At 41.9% G+C, this 17,360-nt stretch overlaps 1 protein-coding gene across 4 annotated transcripts in view; it reads left to right on the top strand.

The window, feature by feature from the left end:
- LOC132395384 (disco-interacting protein 2 homolog C) overlaps positions 1–17,360 on the top strand; it is a 594,953-nt gene that overhangs the window by 419,002 nt on the left and 158,591 nt on the right. For all 4 annotated transcript variants that reach the window (XM_059971899.1, XM_059971900.1, XM_059971901.1 and 1 more), the window contains 2 exons: positions 4,902–4,993; positions 7,851–7,961. In XM_059971899.1, the coding sequence (XP_059827882.1) occupies positions 4,902–4,993; positions 7,851–7,961 (203 nt within the window). The remainder of the gene's footprint in view (positions 1–4,901; positions 4,994–7,850; positions 7,962–17,360) is intronic.

The following is a 17,360-nucleotide window of genomic DNA, read 5'->3' as shown; positions in this document are numbered from 1 at the left end:
GATTGTTAGTAATCACATATTAAATCTGTCTCCATTTTGCAGTGGTGTGACTATTGTTTAAAGATGAGATTTTACAGACCAATCACTTTTGCCAGCCATTTAATCCTAGAAATTATTACATTTATTTAACAAGAGATTAGAGGACTGGCTTTAGGTATCCATGAAAACTTTTCTTTTCAATCTTCAGTTAAGTTTCTGTAGGATGTGGGTAAATTTGACGTCTTCTTTGGTGTACAATTGACATCAAATTATTTACAGCTATTTCTAGACTTGCCTACGGATGAAGCAGTCACTATGTCATGGTAAGAGAATGTCACAGGAGTGTGCAGAGCTGATATGAAATTGAGTTTTATATTAGTCATGATTCTGTTTTTTTTGACATTGATTTCCTGAGTGATATTTTTTTCTTTCTTAATCTTCTTCTGGAATAGTTTATAAAATGTATCTATTTGTTATGCCAAAAGTCATTAAATCAAAATTGCTGTAGCCTATTCATCAGTGCAAGGTTTTCCACTGACAATGCATGAAACTCAGTGGCTTTGATTTAAGTCTTTCGAGTTTGTTAGTGATTATATTCACATATGTAGGCAGGCATCAAGTTCCATTTTGGAAGAAAATCCAAGTTTGTTTCATTATTATGTAAGTAGGCATTTGGTATTTGGAGAAAGAAAGTAAAATACATGTTTATTTTGTATCTCCTTGTAGAGATGTCAGGCTTTGCCTCATTGAAAACGTCTCTTTGCCAGGCTGAATGCTGAAGAAAAAATATGCTCAAAAATAGTTTTTGTGAATCAGCAGAAGGATCTAATTATACAACATTAGCCTGTTAATGTCATTAAATGGCATGTAGTAATTTACCTCCATTTTATGGATTTAGTGTAATGTACTGCATACAATGAGATTCATTATGATCTCCTGTAACCTTGCAAATAACAAAAGTCCTTCAGTGACAAATATGCAAGGAAGGCAAAGATTAGGCATGTGCTTTGGGATCTGGCCAGGTAAACTCATTGCACCAAAGGGTGGCATTATCAGGCACTTATTCATTATAGTGTTAAGCAGCTCGCTCCAGGGTGGGGAAGAAGATGAATTGAACTGAGAGTTTACGTGGAATGCAAGGTGTCTCTAAAACAGAGGTTTCCAACCTCTTTTATGCCGTGGACTTCTATTAAGCAAGGGGCTGTGGACCCAAGGTGGGAAACTCTGTTCCAGGATGAAAGGATAAAGATCATATTTATTACAGTTCGTAGTCTGACACTATTATTTGCTTTGTTATAGTACGTTCAGCAGCAAGTAGTGGATCTTGACTGCACCTTTTGAAATTGTCTTTGGAAATATTGTATAATTTGAAGCACAGTGCTCTACAAGGGATGCCAGTTTTACGTGGGGCTTCCAGTTATAAGGAGACACCACACAAAAGGCCAAGTTATTGGGCACGTTTAAAACAGAGGTTGATAGGCTCTTGATTAGTAAGGACATCAAAGGTTTCAGAGAGAAGGTGGGAGAATGGGGTTGAGAGGGTTATTAAATCAGCCATGTTAGAATGGTGAGCTGACTTGTTGGGACTGCTCCTATGTCTTATGATCTCATGGTCTTTAATTGGACTTTCATTCAAGCAACAGTAAGATTGAAGGAGGAATATGGCAGAGCTGTCTGAAATAATTAATGTTTTCCATTGGCAAGTAGTTCATTGAACTGGAGATGCAGATATAAGGTAGTGTAAACTATCTAAAGATCAAGAGGAAGGCAGTTTAATTTTTTTTTGAGTAGTAACTCTTAGCAATGCAAAGTAGAGATGATTAGGTAATTCCCCTGTCTGTCAAGTATATTAATGAGAGAAATTTTATTCAATTAATTCATGCAACCATCATTGGTTCATTGCCATTTTTGGAGAAATCATATATGTTTGTTGGGAGAACGAGGTGTAATTTTTGCTTCCATCATAATTCAGGCACACCTTGCTAAATTGGCCTTCCATGTGCAGTTGGCTATTAACTGCGACTCGTTCCTCTAACCCAACGTTCAGCTTATCGTATGATATGGTGCTGACAGGAAATACAGTTTCTACAGCAGCAGGTTATTATGATCTGGATGCCTGAGAGGACAGGTAAAGCAAAGTTGATAGTTTCCGCAATTAAACTTAAACAAAATTAAAGGTAAATAGTTGAGGGGCAAAAAGAAATAGTTGGAACTTGAAGAAAGAGCGGGAATTTTTTCAAGGAATTTTTCTAAGGTCTAGCACAGATACTATCGACTTGTAGTATTTCAAATTGTAAACCTCACTCTTGTCAGAGTCCTGCTGTGATAGGGAAGACTGAGAGAATAAAACACCTGAACCATCTGGATACGGTTATTTTCCCAGTCTTGCTGGGATATCCAGTATTGGCAAGTATAGCAAAAGGTTTACTGCAATAACCCTGTGGAAATGAGGGGTAAATTGTCCTGAAATATTTTGATTTGGATCATAATCCAGTACATGGAAGCAGGCAGTTCAATTTCACGTAGAGCAGTATGTGCACTTGGAAATGCCCACAATCGATTTTACACTTCAATTCAATTGCACATTGCATAAATAAGAACAGTAAATGATTGAATTTTTAGTCTAATCTGTTTCATCAAACACTTAACTCCTATTTTGCTGCCAGACTGATTGCTCAGGTGAAATTTGATAATTGTCATGAAATTGCATCAATTTTGAATGAAGTGCAGACGATGGTAAAATATTATTGCTTTGAAAGGTCACTTCTATCCATTTTCAGGCTCGTGTATTATTGACCAAGTTAATTGATTTGTTCACTTTGTTTTAGTTGAATTGCAAATAAAACTACTTGGCAAATTATTTATTAGCTTTTAGTCCAAAACCTGCAAACGAATATTAACTGCAAACGTACGGAAATAGCAAAAATTGATCATTAGGTCAGATCTTCTGCTTAGAACGGATTGTTCTGTTCCTACCTCCTGGTTGTCCCCACTTTGCTTGCCTGGGTATTCAGGACTCCCTGGGTGTTGCCAGTTCTGAGGCATCTGGGCTGGAACCAGAGGTAGCAGAGCAAACTTGCACAGAGTTCTCAGTGCATCGGCTGGTACCGAATGAACAATTCCAACAGGCCTGTTCACTTGTGTGGTAGAAATAGCTGCAGACAGAAGGATAGGTTCACTTTTAGTTCGTTTAGTTGAAGTGACCCAAATTTATATACTTGCTTTCAATGATGTTTCAGTGTGTTAAAAATTTTTTTTGTTGAATATCTTGTTTGAATATTTTTCAGTTGCCATTTCAGGCTGAAACCCTTCAATGGGACGGGAAAGGAAGGGATAAGAAACCAGAATAAGAATGAAGAGGGATGGATGCTTTCCAGTCCTGATGAAGGGTCTCAGCCTGAAATATCCACTGTTTATTTCTCTCCATAGATGCTGCCTGACCTGCTGAGCTCCTCCCGGCACTGTTTTACGTGTGTTGCTCTATTTCCAGCATCTAAAGAAGCTCTTGAGTTTAAAAGACTCACTGAGAGTTTTGACGCCTGGGAAGCCTGGGGCCAGGTGTCAGAATAATCCAGGGTTGTCACTTGCTCTTGGGGTAGCCAGCACAATGTGGTCCTCGACGATCACCTTCCACATATGTTCCTAGGGCAGGTGATTGGTGAATTTAGGAGCATGACCGCTCAGCTCAGAACCTCAAAACCACCATCCAGGCAGTTGTTCTGGCAGTGAATAACAAAGGATATGCTTCATTCTCCTTTTTTTTTATTGGCTCTTGTGAAGAAGACATTTATAGTGAATGATTTCTCTTGCAATTACAAGGACACATAGTCTGTAAGAAGCTCAGTTGATTTTCTGCTGTCCTCTAAGAAATTTCAAGATCAAGGAATTGGTCACCGAGTCCATTGGCATTGTGCCAGGAGTGATGTGTATGGTCTTATTTTCCATTTCAACTTGAGTTTCTGTGAGTGATATGTTAGTATTTCAGCTCCAGTTGGAAAGGTAACCTCTACACAGTGGGATATGTTGTTTGCTCGTACAGTATTCTGTAACTTCTGCTTGCCAGAGCTATATGCATCTACTTAACTCTAGAAATATGCTTTGAAAGCGATAGAAGTACACTGACAGAGCAAGGTATTTTCATCCACTTTAGCAGGTGGAACGTGCAAACAGTCCAAAGGAGATTCACCACCTAAATCCAAAGACTTGCGAAGAGAAGCTGTACGGATGTAGTGTGTATTCCCTGCGATTGAGAAGAATAAAGATTGGCTTCTTAAAACATAAGGTCCTAGGGGGCTTAGCAGAGTAGATGTTGAGAAGTTTTCACTTGTGGGAGAAATGTGAACAAGAGGAAGTAAGGGACCAAACATTTAACAGGGAGGTGCTGTGCCAAAGGGTATTGGCCCAAAATGTTGGCTGTACTTTTTTCCATAGATGCTGCCTGGCCTGCTGAGTTCTTCCAGCATTTTGTGTGTGTTGCTTGGATTTCCAGCATCTGCAGATTTTCTTGTTTGTGTATAGAAATTTCTTCACTCAGGCGGAATTGAATAAATGTTTGAATGACTGAGGGATTGAGGGTTATGGGGAATTGGCACAGAAGAGGAGTTGAGGCCAATGTAGAGCAACCACAGTCAAATCAGGTTTGAAAGGCCTGGTGGTCTACTCCTATTCCCATTTTCTTGTGCACTTATTAAATCTCCTTATTCACTTGCATAATATTTTGATGTAGGTAGGGAAACCTTTTCTCTTTTCTCTTTTTGCATGATCTGTCAAGTGTTCATGCTTGTTCAGTGTTGATGTGGACTATAAAGCCATCCTCCTGATTTCTACATAGTGTGGCATGAATTGGATCTTTTATGATCAAGCATAATACCTATTGTGGCTTTTCTTATTAGTAATCATTTGACATTGCATCTTGCCATCAGGGAAGCTGTGGACAAGAAGTATGAAAGTGGCCTACAACATCCTGCATAAGCTGGGCACCAAGCAGGAACCAATGGTCAGGCCTGGAGACCGGGTGAGAATACTGCTCTAGTGTAGCTCTGATCTGCGAGCACTGCTTCAAGGTTCATTCTGTCACTTCCTAACTTCAGTTGCTCTGTGATTTCATAGTTTTGAACCCAGCAAAGGAACATGCGACTAAATTTCAAGGGGTGTATTTAGGGCAGAGATTGACTGGTAACAGGGTTAAGGGTAATAGCAAGAAGGTAGGAGAATGGGTTTAAAAAAATCAGCCACAATTGCATGGCAAAGCAGACGTAATAGACAAATGAACTAATACCGCTCCTATATTTTATGATCTAATCATGTTCATAGAATAACATCACTATATTCATGCAACATAGACAAACTTAGAAGATGGAGGATGAGATTAAAGATTTAGTTGTTTCACGCAGATGGTGATGAAAGACTAGGGAGGACTGTGAAGGAAGTGACAGGGTTTGATAGTATCAGTATCTGGCAAAGAAAGGTCAATGAAAGGAAGTAAAAATTGTAATATTTACCAGATCATTCTAATTTAAAGTTGATAATTATGAATCTAATTCTCAGACATCAATGGTTGTTACATTTGTATATCTTCATACAATTTGCTGAATATTCAGAGCCGTGGTTATTCTGACTGGTGCCTGCTGTCCTGTCATCTCAGCCTTTGGAATTCCTGACATTTTACCCACAACTACCTTTCCAGCGTAAAGTCGAAGTAGGGCGGGTTGCTGGTGTAAGATTACCACTTGCAGTTTCTCAGATAACGAGATAGCCCATACACACATGCACCAAGACCTTGACAGTATCCAAGTTTGACCTGACACATGAAAAATTGTGATACTCATTCCACTCAATCACTGTTTCCACCACAGGATCGAGATTACTCCTCTGAAGCCCTTTACAATCCCGGGCAGTGCACATGGTTAGGGCGCCATGGTAGCGTAGTGGTTAGCACATAGCTCGGGGTGTCGAAATTCGGAGTTCAATTCTGGCATCGCCTGTAAGGAGTCTGTACCTCTTCCCCATGGAATAGCTTCACATTCCTCCCACGCTCCATAGACTAATTGTGTATTGTCCAATGATTAGGTTAGGGTTAACTTGGAGTTGTCGCTGCATCACGGCTCAAAGGGATGGAAGGACCTATTCTGTGCTCTATCGCTAAAATAATTTTTTAAAACTGAACATCATGGAATCAGTATTGACCAGAATTTCAACAGGTTTCTGTAGTCAAAATCCTGTAGCAAAATCCAGATGCTTAGGCTGATTGTCTGGTGTGATGAGTGGCTCTCTCACTCCTTGCCTCTTCAAAGCCCTCTCAGAAGCTCTAAGGAATGCTTTAATGCCTGCAACTCCAACAACACTCGAAAACTTTCACCATTCAGCACAGAACAACCGCACCTAAAACATTCAGTTCATCCATACTGCAGATGTGAGAGATGCTCTCTACAGGGTGCAGTGCATAATTTCTACGCGCACCTTGAATGTGCCTCACCTGGAAGAAGGGCAGCACGTACCTGCCAACATTCCCGAGATGCACCTCATGCTGAAAGGCATTATGCTCCCTTAAAGTCATATATAACCATATAACAATCACAGCACAGAAACAGGCCATCTCGGCCCTCCTAGTCCGTGCCAAACTCTTAATCTCACCTAGTCCCACCTACCCACACTCAGCCCATAACCCTCCACTCCTTTCCTGTCCATATACCTATCCAATTTTACCTTAAATGACACAACTGAACTGGCCTCTACTACTTCTACAGGAAGCTCATTCCACACAGCTATCACTCTCTGAGTAAAGAAATACCCCCTCGTGTTTCCCTTAAGCTTCTGCCCCCTAACTCTCAAATCATGTCCTCTCGTTTGAATCTCCCCTACTGTCAATGGAAACAGCCTATTCATGTCAACTCTATCTATCCCTCTCAACATTTTAAATACCTCGATCAAATCCCCCCTCAACCTTCTACACTCCAATGAATAGAGACCTAACTTGTTCAACCTTTCTCTGTAACTTAATTGCTGAAACCCAGGTAACATCCTGGGTTTCATCCTGGTAACATCCTTCATTTCTTTGCCTCATAGGAGCTTCTCCACTACATGGGCTGCTTCAGTCCGAGAAAGCTACTGTGGAGCAGCTCTGTTCAGGTCCCATCAGGTGGCTTCTATCCAAGGGTTAATGTTGGGCACTAAGCTGAGAGTTATTTTCCCATGTTGGACATCTTTGACCAGTCAGAGCACTTAAAACAAAAATAACCATCTGGGCTTTGATTACATCTCTTATGCTCCGCAGCATAACTAAGAAGAATTTAATTTCAGCTCTGCTATTTTGAGTATCTCGAGGATGTGGGAGTTATTTAGATAGGAAAGGTTTAGAGGGATGTGCACTCAAAGTGACCAAGCAAAGTCCAAAGTAAATTTATTATCAAAGTAAGTATCTGTCGCCAATTACTACCCTGAGATTCATTTTCTTGTGGGCATTCACAGGAAAACAAAGAAACACATTAGAATCAATAAGAAACTGCACACAAAGATTGACAAACTATGTGGAAAAAAAAAGACAAATTATATAAATTTTTAAAATAAAAATAATACTGAGAACATGACTTGTAGAGTCCTTGAAATTGAGTCCATAGTTTGTAGAATTCATTGTTACTGGCTTAGAAGACATCTTGATTGGCTTTGACAAGTGGACCCATTTCCATGCTGTATAACTCCACAACTCTATGACTCTACCTTACAACCGTTCTCTAATATATTTTCTTAAATGTATTCATGCATGTGTAGATTATATGGGAAAACTGTTAATTTCAGGCCAGGGTTTAGACTTCTGCATTATGGGCTTTTCTCCTCCGCAATACTTTAAAACTGCCTTTATTGTTTGCTTTTAGGTAGCCCTTGTTTTTCCGAACAATGATCCTGCTGCTTTCATGGTTGCTTTCTATGGCTGCCTATTGGCAGAGGTAGTTCCTGTTCCAATTGAAGTGCCCCTCACAAGAAAGGTAAGACGAATCCTTCAATCTGATTTACAGTAACACAGGTTGAGATTACCTTAAATTGTCCCTATGTCTCTGTGTCTCAGGTCACAGCCAGCTAATCTGAACAAATCTGGACTGAAGACACTTTTTTTACCATCATCATTGTCTTTTTTATGTTTATAAGTAAATATGTAAGTTTTTCTAATGTAAACAGTAAAAAAAATCTGCAAGTAGAGAGTCTGCTTAATATTTTGAGTGTGGTCTGTTGTCAGAGTTAGACTTGAAAAATGACACATCTATTAAATTGAACAAAGAGATGGGGGTGGTAGTTGGGGAGCTGAGAGGAAAGGAGGAATAGATGATTCATCAGAGAGTACCCTTAGAGATTCTGCTGAAAGCCTAGAAGTAATGACAATTGATGGAAGATGTAGGAAAATCAGCAAGGCGTGAAATCAGTTTGATGGCTGGAAAGGAGAAATTGTTAAAGCATGGAATATAAATGGTAAAAATAAGCTGGAAAGTTACAGCTTTCCACCAGTTGAAACAAGAAAGGGCCAGCGTGCTGAGTTTAGACCAGACAAGTTTATCATCCGTCCCAAAAGTTATTTTTCTTTATTCTGAGGTTGTTTCTCTTCCCCTCCAGTTAAAATATTGGAATGAATTTGTCCCAGTGCCGTGCCTAAGAATAACATAGCTTGATAAATTTTCAATAAAAGAGTCTGAAGCTGCTGGAAATCAAAAGCAAAAATGTAAAAATCATGAAACACAGATCAATTTTAGTGGAAAGAACACAGTCTTGGATAAATTTGAATTGTGTACAAGATGAAAAAATATCGATGTAGTGCGTGCTGTCAGTTTATTGGCTTAAAATATGACTATGTTGTATTTCATTAAATTAGTATCTTTAGTGTAATAGTCATAGGAAGCTACAACACAGAGATAGGCTCTTCGCTCATCCCGTCCATGCCGAACCATTTAAATTGCCTAGTCCCATTGACCTGCACCTGGACAATAGCCCTCCATACCCTTCCCAACCATGTAACTATCCAAACTTCTCCTGAACGGTGAAATTGAACTCACATCCATCACTTGCACTGGCAGCTCTTTCCACACTCTTGACACTGTATATATTTTACTTTTCACCCTTAACCCATGGCCTTTGGGAAAAGCCTCATGCATAAGCCCTATCTATGCTCCTTATAATTTTGTATACCTCTATCAAATCTTTCCTCAGTCTTCTACATTCTAAGGAATAAAGTTCTAACCCATTCAATCTTTCCTTGTAACTCAGGTCCTCTAGATCCGACGACATCCTTGTAAATTTTCTCTGTACTCTTTCAACCTTATTTACATTTTTCCTGTCGGCAGGTGACAAAATCTGCACACAATACTTCAAGTTTTGGGACTCAACAACATCTTGAACAACTTCACTATAACATCCCAACTCCTGTATTCAGTACTTTGATCTATGAAGGCCAGTGTGCTAGAAGCTTTCTTTACGATCCCATCTACCTGTGATGCCACTTTCGATGAATTATGGACCTGGATTTCCAGACCCCTTTGTTCTACCGTACATCTAACTGCCCTACCACTCATTGTGTAAGACCTGCCCTGGCTGATTCTCCCAAAGTGCCACGCCTCACACTGTCTGCATTAAATTCCATCTGCCATTTTTCGACCCATTTTTTCAGCTTGATCAGATCCCGCTGCAACCTTTGATAGTCTTTCTCACCGTCCACTGTCTTGGTGTCATCGGCACGAAGTGAACTTAAAACTCTGCTCACGGTTTCCACCCCTAAAATCGAAGGGAGAGAAGAAGAAATGAAGGCTTGGCACCTGTTTTTGTTCATATGAAATGACATCCGAAGTATTTGTGGATAGTCCTGCTTATTTGCTATACAGCTAAACACAGTGGTCTCTTTATTAGGTACAGGCGCAAACCTGATAAAGTGATGAGAGTGGAAGCTGGTGTGGTCTGCTGCTGTAGCCCATCCACTTCAAGGTTTGGCGTGTTGTGTGTTTAGAGATGCTCAACTACACACCGCTGTGGTAATCTGGTTACTTGACTTGCTTCCTGTCAGCTTGAACTAGTCTGGCCATTCTCCTCTGACATTGTGAGCTTCACGCAAGTGAGGAATTCCATTGTATCTTGTATATAGCGATGAATTAATCTATTCCAATGCACCTTCAAACAAAAGTCACAGAGTGATTAATTACATAAATAATGCTCCTGTTATATGGGCCAAGGAGTGAAGTGGGTGTGCGGAGAACCTCTTGTATTTTTGTGCATGTATTTTTGCACATTGTTTTGTGCATCGTTTTAGCTAAAGAGAATTTTTTTTTCTGTGCTCATCACGATCTTGACTCTCTGACACCCTGATTAACTGAAAGGAGTAGGCGTTTCAGGGTGGCCAAGTTCATTAGCCTGTGAATTATACAATGATTGACAGATAATGGGAGAGCATTAGAGGTGATCAAGAAGATTTTTCATTGACTGATTAATGCTGGAAAGAAAATAACACCTTGAAAGTGAAGTAGTATGAATCACAATATTGACTCCAGAGATAGATTGTAATGAAACTTAGATTCTGAGGATCCACAGGCTTTACCTCTGTACATTGTGTTAGTTCCAAGTTGAAGTGGCCAAAATCAGCACATTCATTCCCCAGTGCCTTCCCCCTTCCTTTCCAGTGCTGAGGAAGGGTCTCGGCCCGAAACGCCGACTGTTTGTTCATCTTCATCGATGCTGCCTGACCTGTTGAGCTCCTCCAGCGTTTTGTGTGTCCCCTCAGCATTTTTTCTCATTTGTAGCCGGCATTAGTTTACTTGAGTTTATTTAAGGGGGATGACAATAGAAAGTCCCCTGCTGCGCCAGCAGAGAAAGATAATGCCTTTTGTGCTGTTGGTCTTTTATCTAGCAATATTATTATCACATTCCATTGTTATTTTGTCAAAATAATGAATCTCCCACTTGCTAAGTAACTGATCTATAAAAGATTGGACCACAACTACACACCATCTGTTATCCACATATTGCTGATGTCCCACAGGCATGGTGATGTTACAAGTGCATTATTAACTAATTTAATGTAAGATGATTTCAGGAATTTATTTTTCAGTGTAACATAGAACCCTTTTAGCTGTCACATGTGGTAAGTGTTACTGCTTGGCTGGAACCATTTTTAATTGCTGTGTATGTTTACGGACTGTTACTGAAGTGCGTTTTCAATGCTGCTTATTTTTGATAATGAAACATAATTGAATGCATTCTGTGTACTTCCCCTGACTAGCCCCCCCCGTCTTCTCCTTTGTTTCTTGTAGTTCTGCTCTCACTCCACCTCCTCCCTCACAGAGCAGTGTTAGATTTTCCAAAGCTCTCACCTTTCACCCCATGAGCCTCCGAGTCCTGCATATCTTCCTCCGTTATTCCGCCAGCTGCATTCTGATCCCTGCGTGAGCCACATCTTCTCCTTCCCACTCCTTTGCGCCTTCCTCAGGGACCAGTCCCTCCACGAGCCCCTGGTCGGTTCATTCCTCTGCACCCTTCGTTTGCTGACCGCTGGCATTTTCCCCTGCCCTTCCAGTCCTTATACCTCCTTCACCACCATGCAGGGATCTAAACAGACCTTCTAGGTGGGACAAAGGTTGACATCCATCTCCTTCAACCTTTTCTAGTCTACTTGCTGCTTCTGATATAGCTGCGCTGGAGCGAGGATGCCAAACGCAGACTCCGTGACATTTTTGCAGAACACCTATGCTCGGTTCACAATGGCTATCTGCCGCTCCACTCTCTTCCTGATTTTGACTCAGAACTTTCACAGTACCTGTACCCCTCACCCTCCCACAGAGGGTGCTTAACTCACTGAGTTCCTGCAGGAGACTGATGAGGGGATAATGCCCATAAATACACAATGGGGCTCGCTTACAGAGTTTGATCCAAGGGGCGTGAATACTGGAATGCTGTTCTCAAAACTACAGATCGACGTATTCGGTCAGTGAGTCAGGGAGCAGCATCATAGCGTACACCAGCTGTAATATCAGGGTTCGATTGCTTCTGCCGCGTAAGGAATTCTCTGCATATGAGGGTATGTTTCCTCCCACATCCCAAAGATGAATGGGTTAGGATTAGTAAGTTGTGGCATGCCGTGCTGGCGCCAGAAGCGCTGTGACACCAGCGGACTGCCGCCAGCTCATCCTCGGGTTCTGTTTATCATTGACTCAAAGTACGTGTTTCACTGTGTGTTTCTGTGTTTTGATGTACATGTGACAGATAAAGCTAGTCTTCAATCTTAATCACACTGCAAGGTTCAATCACCTCGGAGGCTGTGGCCTCACTTTCGGCTGCAGTTTGACGTTTAATGTCCTCAGTGCTGAACGTATTTACTATTTTCGCGATTTGATCGAGGTCTGCGGCCATTGACACAGAACCGAACTGACTGACTTGGTGACCATTGACCATCGACACAGAACCGAACTGACTGACTCGGTGACCATTGACCGTCGACACAGCACTGAACTGACTGACTCGGTGACCATTGACCATCGACACAGAACCAAACTGACTGACTCGGTGACCATTGACCATCGACACCACACTGAACTGACTGACTCGGTGACCATTGACCATCGACACAGAACCAAACTGACTGACTCGGTGACCATTGACCATCGACACCACACTGAACTTACTGACTCGGTGATGGTGACCATTGACACAGAACCAAACTGACTGACTCGGTGACCATTGACCATCGACACCACACTGAACTTACTGACTCGGTGATGGTGACCATTGACACAGAACCAAACTGACTGACTCGGTGACCATTGACCATCGACACCACACTGAACTGACTGACTCAGTGACCATTGACCATCAACACAGAACTGAACTGACTGACTTGGTGACCATTGACCATCGACACAGAACTGAACTGACTGACTTGGTGACCATTGACCATCAACACACAACCGAACTGACTGACTCGGTGACCATTGACCATCAACACAGAACCGAACTGACTGACTCGGTGACCATTGACCATCAACACAGAACTGAACTGACTGACTTGGTGACCATTGACCATCAACACAGAACTGAACTGACTGACTTGGTGACCATTGACCATCGACACAGAACTGAACTGACTGACTTGGTGACCATTGACCATCAACACAGAACCGAACTGACTGACTTGGTGACCATTGACCATCGACACAGAACCCAACTGACTGACTCGGTGACCATTGACCGTTGACACAGCACTGAACTTACTGATTCAGTGATGGTGACCATTGACACAGAACCAAACTGACTGACTCGGTGACCATTGACCATCGACACCACACTGAACTGACTGACTCGGTGACCATTGACCATCAACACAGAACCGAACTGACTGACTTGGTGACCATTGACCATCGACACAGAACCGAACTGACTGACTTGGTGACCATTGACCATCAACACAGAACCGAACTGACTGACTTGGTGACCATTGACCATCGACACCACACAGAACTGACTGACTCGGTGACCATTGACCATCAACACAGAACCGAACTGACTGACTTGGTGACCATTGACCATCGACACAGAACTGAACTGACTGACTTGGTGACCATTGACCATCAACACAGAACCGAACTGACTGACTTGGTGACCATTGACCATCGACACAGAACCCAACTGACTGACTCGGTGACCATTGACCGTTGACACAGCACTGAACTTACTGATTCAGTGATGGTGACCATTGACACAGAACCAAACTGACTGACTCGGTGACCATTGACCATCGACACAGAACTGAACTGACTGACTTGGTGACCATTGACCATCAACACAGAACCGAACTGACTGACTCGGTGACCATTGACCATCGACACAGCACTGAACTTACTGACTCGGTGATGGTGGCCATTGACCACCGACACAGAGCCAAACTGACTGACTCGGTGGCCATTGACCGTCGACACAGAGCCAAACTGACTGACTCGGTGACCATTGACCATCGACACCACACTGAACTGACTGACTCGGTGACCATTGACCATTGACACAGAACCAAACTGACTGACTCGGTGCCCATTGACCATCGACACCACACTGAACTGACTGACTCGGTAACCGTTGACCATCGACACAGAACCGAACTGACTGACTCGGTGACCTGCAAGAAGACAAATCACAAGGTTATTGTTTTCATATTTTGATAATAAATGTACTTTGAACTTTGATTTTTGAAATCTGTTAATGAGATAAAATGGCGCTTTCACCAACTCACCGTGAGGAAGCCATGAGAGATCTGTGTATGGAAGGGTTTAGTTTAATTTGCTTAGTTAAAAAATCCTCGTTACTGTGCTGTGTCCATGCACAATTATTGTCTGTCACATCACACTTCATCTCACAATTATTAGCAAAATGTTCAGATCAGACCTCTTGCAGCTAGTTGACATAGGTTCATGTGTTGTTTGGAGACACAAAGTTTCAAAGTAAATTTATTATCTAAGTACATATATGTCACCGTATACAACTCTGAGATTAAGTTTCTCATGGGCATGCTCAGTAAGTCTGTAATAGAAAAACAACCATAATAGAATCATTGAAAGATTGTACCAACTGGGAGTTCAGTCGGTGTGCAAAAGACAACAAACTGTACAAATAGTAAAAGGGAAAAAGTAATAAATTAATAAGCAATAAATATCAAGAACGTGAGATAAAGAGTTGTTGAAAGTGAGTCCATAGGTTGTGGGGACATTTCAATGATGGGGCAAGTGATGTTGAGTGAAGTTATCCTCTTTGGTTCAAGAGCCTGATGGTTGAGGGGGTAATAACTGTTCCAGTTAACATGTTTTAAAATTGTCCTTGCCAGAGTATTAATGCCCAGTGGACTGGAGATTCTATTCTAGTCAGTGGCCACTTTATTAGGTATACCTGTACACCTGCTCGTTAATACAAATATCTAATCAGCCAGTCACATGGCAGCAACTCAATGCAAAAAAGCTTGCAGACATGGTCAACAGGTTCAGTTATTGTCCAGACCAAGCAACAGAATGGGGAAGAAATGCGATGGACTGTGGAATGACCATTGGGTCCAGATGGGGTGGTTTCAGTGTCTCAAAAATTGCTGATCTCCTGGGATTTTTACGGACAACAGTTTACAGAGAGTAGTGCGAGAAACAAAAATTATCCTGTGAGCAGAATCTCTACGGGTGAAAATGCCTTGTTAATGAGAGAGATCAGAGGAGAATGGCCAGACTGGTTCAAGGTGACAGTAATTCAGATAACCACATGTTACAACAGTGGTGTGGAGAAAAACATCTCTATGCGTGTAACACATCAAACCCTGTCGTGGATAGGTCACAGCAGTGGAGAACCACAGCAGGTTCCACTCCTGTGCCAAATAAGTTGGTCGCTGAGAGTGTACCTGGGCTTTTTACCTCAGTGCCTTGCTCAGCAAGTTCCACATACACTAGCTGGAGAATTTCCTCCAAGATTGTTCTTCTGTCTTGTCCTGATGGCCCCTTAGTTCTAGCCTCAGGCATTTGTAACTTCTGCTACAGCAGCAGAGGTACCTAATAAAGTGGCCGCTGAGCACAGCTCTCAGGCAAAATCGTGGAACTCAAACTTAACGGATGAAGACATCACAGAGGAAGAAGATGGCATTGATTTCAAGCTAGTTTTAGTTGATTCTCAGGTGTACAGCTTATGAGAGGGGACTGAAGAGAAGTCAGTTTAATATTTTCTTTTTTTTCTGAGGAGAAATTTTTTTTCTAAATTGAACATAGTGCAGTGAATCTAATGTTACTTGTAAAATTCTGCAAGTTATTAATGAGAAACACCAATTACACAGGGAGACTAAAAAAATTGGGGTTGTTTTCTTTGGGGCAGAAAAGATGAAGGGGAAATTTCAAAAAGTGTTCGGAAGTGTTTTGACAGAATAAATTAAGTGATAATCTGTTCACTGGCAACAGTGACTCAAGGTCAGCGATTTAAGCCAAACAGCAAAAGAGATATATTAAAACTGGAAAAAAGTAGAATATTTCAGAGGCGAATTGAACCTGATCTGGAGAAGACAATTATCTAGCCATTGAGGAAGTGTAAGGGGTGGTTCATTCTTATAAATAGCACAAAAATCACAAGATTCCAAGACTCATTTCGTGCTTTCACATAGCGGAGGATCGACGTGAGCATATGCAGCACCGACTGGGAAAAGCTGCAGGGTTCTTAGTAGCTGTCAGTACTGTATCCCAAACTGCTCTTTACACTAGGTGAAATGCTGCTTGCAAAAACACAATCATTCTTTTCTTCCACAGATGCTTTCATTGAAGTAACTGGTTGGCATGGGCCTTTGCTGCAGGCTGTAGATCCCACCTGCAAGTTTCCAACCCACACCACCCCTGGCCCCGGCCACCAATCAGTAGTCTTTTTGTGATTGGTTTTTAGATCCCTTCCAGACCTTCAACAGTGCGTCTCAAGAGGCTGTGTCAGGAGTAGGTGCAGAACACCATCTTGGGTTCGTCAATAGGAGGAGGCAAAACTACTACAACTATGTGCCTCATTTGAACACAGAATAACCCTGCTACAGTATCTACTTTCACATTTATGATTATACACTGAATGGCTTTGTGTATGTACAGGAATCATTCTCTTTAGGTGTGCAATAGATATCACCGAGTATTCCTGCCTCTGTCTCCTGATTCCGTAATACATGCACATTCACAGCTTGTTTGGTCAGTAGACCAGTCTCCCTCCTTCCGAAGCACATAGGGCAGTCCGCTTCATGAAGGTCTTGTACCATGAGTATGTGCCCTGTTTTGTGGCCATTGTAACAGCAGAGCATAGAAGCATAGAAATTTACAGCACATTACAGGCCCTTTGGCCCACAGTGTTGTGCCGAACCTACTCTAGAAACTGCCTAGAATTTCTCTACCGCATAGCCCTCTGTTTTTCTGAGCTCCATGTACCTATTAAGACATCCTAATGTACCTGCCTCTACCGCCTTCACTGGCAGTGCATTCCACATCATCTTATAGACAAAGCATCATGAATCAATATCCATGACAAGCTAATTTATCATTTCCATCCAGATGATCCATGAACTACCGACCCTCCACATGCACCCAACCTAATGCTTTCCCGCTGATCTCAGTGTCTTATGCTTGATATCGTGGTGTCCCTTTGTTCCCTGTCATTCCTGAGAACCTCCATGAGTTTATCCACCTTAAACATGGTCTTCACTTGGTGCAGATCCAGGGTGTAAGGCTGAGTCTGCTTCGACTCACCATGTCCCTCGTGCGTCTCCCTCCTGCCCATCTCACCACTCATGCTCCTACAATGGAACCTCTGACTCACAAGCTAATGTTAAAAGTTCAAAGTAAATTTATTATCAATGTACATATCTGTCAGCATATTGTACC

This window comes from Hypanus sabinus, chromosome 6, assembly GCF_030144855.1.
Source record: "Hypanus sabinus isolate sHypSab1 chromosome 6, sHypSab1.hap1, whole genome shotgun sequence".
Lineage (NCBI taxonomy): Eukaryota > Metazoa > Chordata > Chondrichthyes > Myliobatiformes > Dasyatidae > Hypanus > Hypanus sabinus.
The sequence above is the reverse complement of the archived record's forward strand: the minus strand, read 5'-3'. Positions and strand labels throughout refer to the sequence as shown.